The sequence below is a fragment of the Xyrauchen texanus genome, chromosome 16 (genome assembly GCF_025860055.1).
Source record: "Xyrauchen texanus isolate HMW12.3.18 chromosome 16, RBS_HiC_50CHRs, whole genome shotgun sequence".
Taxonomy (NCBI): Eukaryota; Metazoa; Chordata; class Actinopteri; order Cypriniformes; family Catostomidae; genus Xyrauchen; species Xyrauchen texanus.
The window spans coordinates 37041041-37047590 of record NC_068291.1 but is presented as its reverse complement, the minus strand read 5'-3'; the positions used below and the strand labels follow the sequence as shown (position 1 = coordinate 37047590).

The 6550-nt window shown below is 37.1% G+C and overlaps 1 protein-coding gene across 8 annotated transcripts in view; it reads right to left on the bottom strand.

Annotated features, from left to right (window-relative positions):
* Window positions 1–382: 382 nt before the first annotated feature.
* LOC127657189 (zinc finger MYM-type protein 4-like) overlaps window positions 383–6550 on the bottom strand; it is a 40463-nt gene continuing 34295 nt past the window's right edge. For all 8 annotated transcript variants that reach the window (XM_052145872.1, XM_052145877.1, XM_052145871.1 and 5 more), the window contains 6 exons: window positions 5093–5243; window positions 4781–4932; window positions 3080–3194; window positions 2673–2921; window positions 2430–2553; window positions 383–1834 (listed from right to left, as the gene is read on the bottom strand). In XM_052145872.1, coding sequence (XP_052001832.1) covers window positions 1627–1834; window positions 2430–2553; window positions 2673–2921; window positions 3080–3194; window positions 4781–4932; window positions 5093–5243 — 999 coding nt within the window. In that variant the 3' untranslated portion in view covers window positions 383–1626. The remainder of the gene's footprint in view (window positions 1835–2429; window positions 2554–2672; window positions 2922–3079; window positions 3195–4780; window positions 4933–5092; window positions 5244–6550) is intronic.

Below are 6550 nucleotides of genomic sequence, written 5' to 3'. Positions count from 1 at the left end.
TCTCCGTTACCATGGCAGCGAATGACAATTGGCTTTACATCGTAGGCTGGCGCTGCATCTATCTGTGCAAATATCAGCATAATCATGTGGCTAAACATTGCTTAGTTGATTCCTCAATGTTGCCTTGTCAAGGTCCTTTCACTTGAACTAACAAAGCAGGACTGCCCTCTATTGACTGAGACACGACATTTTGACTCCAGGAATGTATCAGATTAATAAATATTGCATTCATTCTTATTGTCTAGAGACGATGTCATCTAATTAAGGTGGCCAGACAAGGTCTTGATTATTGGGACAAGAATGATTTAAAATGAACATATGAGCAAGTCAACATGAAAATCAAAATGGACTCTATTTACTTTCTAAATAGGATTTATTGGTGCAAATTATTCCAAAGAAAAAAATGGTCTTAGTAATCTTTCATCAAAATGTAATAGTTATCAAGCCCTCTTATATTTCCACCGCTCCTCTCCAACAACCCATCAAATAGAGAACTCTCTTTACAATTCAATCCATTCGCAATAAATAAAACCAAGTCTCGCTCTACATTTTTCTCATTTAATATTCTGCCTGTTTCATGTTGACTTGAACTGTGGGGGTCGGTTGCTAGTAGCAGTTCCTATGCGACTGCTGTGTCCAACTGTATCAGGCGGCAGAACAGAAAACATGTTGAAGGAATAGTTCACACAAAAATGAGTTTCTTCTCTACAACTAAAAACAATCCCATTACTTAAATGAACACGTGAGCCACTGTGAATTACCTTATCTCATAGCATTTATGAATGTGCAATAGATGTCAAGATTTTTACAAAAATGACTTAAATTTCAGGTTGTTTTTCACCAAAAGCCACTGTACGCATTTAGAAGACTTTTGAAAAATGATGCACGAGTCACATGAATCACTTTATAATATTTCTGGGTACGTTTTTAATCTTTAAAGTGAGGCACCACCCACTCCCGTTGTATTAAATAGACGGATGAGATATTTATTAAAACATCTTTTGTGTTTTGCATAAGAAAGTCACATGTATTTGGAATGACATGTGGGTGAGTAAATGATGAAAGAATTGTCATTTTTGGGTGAACAATCCCTTTAAGATTAAGGGCAATGTTTATATATCTAACCAGAAGTAAACCAGTCATATGTCTGAGAATTCAAATATATTTCCAAAGGACACCAACAATGACAAAGAAGAATGTTTTAACATAAAAAGATTACGCTATATAATTCAGAGTATACAGAGTAACAACGTCTACTGCAACGTGTCTACTGTGATGCAATCGAAATAAAAACCAAACATTTTTCCTCTTAAATTGGTCTTTAACATTCATGACATGATGACTCGAGGAATGTCTGGTGAGTGTGTCCACATGTGGAAGAGGGAGTCTACAACAGTAATGGTTTCAAATTAAAAAGTCATAAGTTGCTCTTGCCTCCCATTTCATTAGAATAAAAGTAGATGTCTTTAAATGTCTCATGATTGGCTTTCCGGTGTTTGTTTTGCTCCTTTTAAGTTCAGTCTCATGATTGGTACTTTGCTACTTTTGAGTTCTGGGGAGATCCATGATTCGTTATCTTTTTAAAAGCAATGTCCCCTTCTAATGAGCAGTTTTTTTTGGTTCTCATTAAGAACTCTCTTCATCTGATGAGTCCTGGGACTTTTGCAGCTTAGAGTCCAGGTGAATGTCCCGTACGGCTATGATGCGTGTGAGCATGCTCTCCATCATGGAACTGTCCAATGGCTCGGCTGAGTACCACACAGGGCTGCTGGGGTGGCAGGAACTCTCAGGCTGAAGGTAGAACAGATCTTGACGCTGTTTGACGGAGTTTGAGCTGTGGATGTAAAAAAAGAAGGAACATTACATGTCTCACTGATGTCGAATACTAACAGTGCCAGCAAAAATTCTAAATAAGAGACTTTTTTCCAAAAAGAGCAATCTGAATGAAGCACGTATAAGGCACTTAGTGGCATCACTCATGAATATTCATCTTAATTTAAATTCTAATTCAAATACACTCATAAAAACAAAATTTTACAAAGAATAAATCCCACCCAGAACTGAATAAAGACCCCATGAAATAGCTTGTTTTCTTTCCCGTTTTTCAGAATTTTGATAATAAAAAAAAGAAGCTACAAGCCATTATATACAATTTGCAAGTTGGTTGCAGGTAGTAATAGGGGGAGGGACAGTCTCACTCTAGAAACCATTTGATTGGACAAAAATCTGTTGTGTGCAAGATGAGTCATAAATATTTTGTCTGTTTTGCCAATTTTGTCAACTTTTAGGCGTTCACTACCATTTAGATACGTCCAAAGCGAATAGATGTGGACAAAAAGCCAGAAAACTCCAATTTTTTATTTATGAGGTCTTCAAAATAAAATTGCTTCCTGGTTTGGTTTCCATGTCATTGCCTGATTTCTACTCACCATTTAGAGAGATAGAACTCGTACAGTCGAACGGGACAGCGTAAGGGGTTCTTGGAGTTCTCAAGCATCTCCATAAATTCCTCATCCACTGTCTCTTCTTCTCGCTTCCTTTTACCAACCGGTGCTGGATTTTCAACAGCAAAAAAAGTTATGGGAAAATTATTATGAGCTCAGATGTATGCTCAAATGACTAGGAGCTCTGTACAGTTAGTGTAATAACCTAAAACACAAGCGTCCACTTACCTCTCTTTTCAATGCCTTCTTCCTTGCTATGTAGTTTGAACTTAAGATAAGAGGTCTTGCCCTTTTTGGTCATTCTTGTGCAGTTGGTGACTTTAGAGAATGCAAGGCGTTGATGATCCTCAACCGTTTGGAGATTGAGCAGTTTAGCTCCAAAAAACAGCAGTGTGTTGAGCAGAACAATAGGAGATAGGGCCCCCAATTGCTTGCATTCCCAAAGGTACTCCTCCTCAACCCGTGAGTGTATATGCCCTGAGTAAAACAAAAAACAGACGACTCATGGTCATTCATGGTCACCTTAAAAGGAATGTGGGAAAGGGAGGTGAGTAAATGACAGAATGTGTTTAATTACTTTTTTAAAAGGGTGTCAAATGAAGACATAACAGGTGGGTTTTATAAAGGATATTTACCCCCAGGTGGCAAAGTATTTCCCCAGCCTTTCAGCAGAGTGGTGATCTCAGTGATGAACTGATTATAGAGGGAATCTGTGAAGATATTCTCAAGACGCCCATTTTCAAGCAGGCACTAAAAAGTGAACGAAGACAGCATGAGAAACCAATGTAAATACTGAAATAAACAAATGAACACTAAATTTAAAGAACCAAACTTTAAGGTACAGGTAACAATAACATTTTTCAGAGGCATAGGTACACAAATGTGCTGTTTCTGGAACGCAAAGTAGGCAAGGCACTTTGGGTTAGGCACGCGCAAAACTACATATGTTCAAAATTGACTTGGGGATAATTCACCCCAAAATGAAAACTCTCAGTATTTACTCACCCATATGCCATTCCAGATGTGTATGACTGACTTTCTTCTGCTGAATACAAGCAAAGATTTTTAAAACAATACTTCAGCTCTGTAGGTAAACAGGGTCCAAAACTTTGAAGCTAAAAAAAAAAAGCACATAAAGGCAGCATAAGAGTAATCCATGCAATTCTGTGGTTAAATCCATGTCTTTAGAAGCAATATGATAGGTGTGTGTGAGAAACAGATCAATATTTAAGCTCCTACCTGATAAGTAAGTGTCAATATGCACAAAGAATGCAAATCAGCAAAAACAAAAGGAGAACTCTTAGGATAGCAGAACGCACAGGAGGGCTGAGATTTATAGTTTAAAAAAATGAATCTGTTTCTCATCCACATCTATCCTATCACTTCTGAAGACATGGATTTAACCACTGGAGTTTCATGGATTACTTTAATGCTGCTTTTTGGACCTTCAAAATGTTGGTCCCTGTTGACTTAAATTGTATGTACCTATAGAGTGAAGATATTCTTCTAAAAATATCTGTGTTCTGCAGAAGAAAGAAAGTGAAATATCTGGGATGACATAAATTGAAATTTTTAGGTGAATTATTCCTTTAAGCGTTCTAACGTCCACATCAACCCGTTTTAAAAACACATTCATTTTGCTACATTTATGCCTCTCATCCACACTAAAACTGTTTCAGAAACACTCTCCATTACTGCATACTTTGGAAAATGTTGACATTAGGAAATGAAAATGGATTACTGTGGATGTCCAGAAAAAAAGCTAGAAAATTAGAACAGAACGCCGTTGTCTCTAGATCCATTTTAAAAAGTTTTTTATAACTTGACACAACATAAACATTTTTAAAACACGTCACTCCTGCATGAGATGCTTAAATAACAGCAGGATGCAGCGTCTAACAGTTAAAGACGTCCATCTACTGCATGTTTACATAGAAAAACAACTGAGAAAAAGTGCAGATGGACACAAAACACATTCAGTGTGGATGGTTTAAGGATCATCGGACCCCAATCGAATGAATTTCTTAGGTGACATTTATGTCAAATGCATTTTTGCTTTCAAAGACCACTTGATAGAGCACAAAGGAATAGAGCTGGAACGGCATTTTACAAGTTGGACTATTTTGCACTTGACATGCAATCAATAAACAGCGCAAAATATGACCAAACGATCAAAGATGTCCAAATGCATGTGTATGGCTGTAGTGATGGTGCTTTAAAGAGGATGGCATTTAAAATACAACTTTTCTGAGAGGAATACATTTTATATAATATAAAACCAGACAATTAACAAAAGAATCAGACTTGATTTAAGGAAGAGTTATTTATTTTTAAACCTGCTGAATGCCCAGGCACAGGTAGTAGATGCTATCGGGTTCGTAAGCTTCGCCGTTTGGCCTGCAGACTTCTTTGATGAAACGACACAGACCGTAACTTAGCTCTGCAGAGCTGCACTGCAACACATCCTTCTTCAGAGTCATGAGGCTTGCTGAAGAACACACAGTGGGAGAAGAGAAAGCTGCTAAGACACATAGTGGGTCAGTGCAATATTAACAGTGAGAGCGACCTTTACTAATGACACATTAGTCTCATACCGTGTGAGTCAAGGACACAGGATTGCATGTTCTGACCCAAATGTGTGAACTTACAGGACTCTTGGTCCTCTTCACTGTCTGTTTGTCCAGTTCTCTTCTGCACCCAGTTGGTCCAGGCTTCAACTCCGTACATTTGGTTTAGCTTTGAGCTGGAGGTACTGAGCCAAACACAGCCAGATACATCTGTTCCAGATCGCTTACGTCCCTGTGAGACACACAAACACAATTTCCGTTACTATACAAGTGAAGCCCAAGACATTAAAGCGGGATTGTGTAATTTCTTTAATTGCAAAAATAATGACTGTTGTCAAACATATGTTCCCTAACATTCCCCCATCTGCTATTGGTTTGACAAACACATAGTCCCACACTAAACTCATGCCATTAATCAAGCCAATATTGCGCTATATGTACACAATATCTGAAATTAGATCTGAGAAGACGCTGATAAACTGTAGAGTGAACGTTTAAGGCCACTTCCACACATATCCGTTTTCATTTGAAAACTCTTTTTCGTTGTTTTCAAAAGTATGTGGTTATAGAGGGCGTTTTCGAGGAGGAAAATTGTGTTTGAAAGCTGATGATAGTAAAGTATAAACGAAGGAAAATCAATATTTTACTGTGGATGTGGCTTAATTTACTTGTTATAAAACCACACCCAAGCACAAATCTTTTCACTTTGTCATTTATTCAACCAAGACAGAAAAAGCAAAAGAAGAGCCAATGTTTAGAAAACAAGATAGACTTGAACTAATGCATTATAATGTAAATGCAATAATGCAAAGGATGATATTTGGGGTAAAAAGATCCCCCAAACAGACATTGTTTTTTAAAGTGTGAACAACTTTTCTAGTTATTATTGATTACTGAAAAATTTTCAAAGTGGGCTCACATTGACTCATCCAATGACACTAGAGATTAATTTGTTTCCAGAATACTTAAGATGTTATAAAATGCCAAATGTGATTGAAATTAACAGGAAATACTGCACCCTTTTCTGTATTAGTTATTCCCAGTAAGCTTATCTTAACTAGTGAAAGCATCTTGCTTTCTCAAAATTATTTACATTAGTTGACAAATGTTGCACTATAACTATTGCAACTATTTCTACATTATATCACTATAACCCCCCTAGTGGCCATTTACCCAAGTCTGTGGGCCTTTTACCCCAAGTTAAAAAAAATTATAATTTTAATTCAAAACTATTTTCAGTTCTTATTTCACACAAATGATCTTGCTCCATCAATATTCCATAAAAATAAATATTTCCTCCCTGAATTTGCTGCATTCTGTGACCAGAAATGTGTGTCTTTAGCCCCGTTGTACCCTATCAAGTACCTAGTTTTAGGTATCGGCCAATACTCAGTACCAATATGACTAGTTTTGTGTTTGTATACGCATGCCATTCTATTTGCCGATGTACACAAATAGGATTTACTCCCAGTATCGGCCCTATATGAGTACTACCGAATAGTATAAGTGCATCTCTTACAACAACAACAACAAAATGAA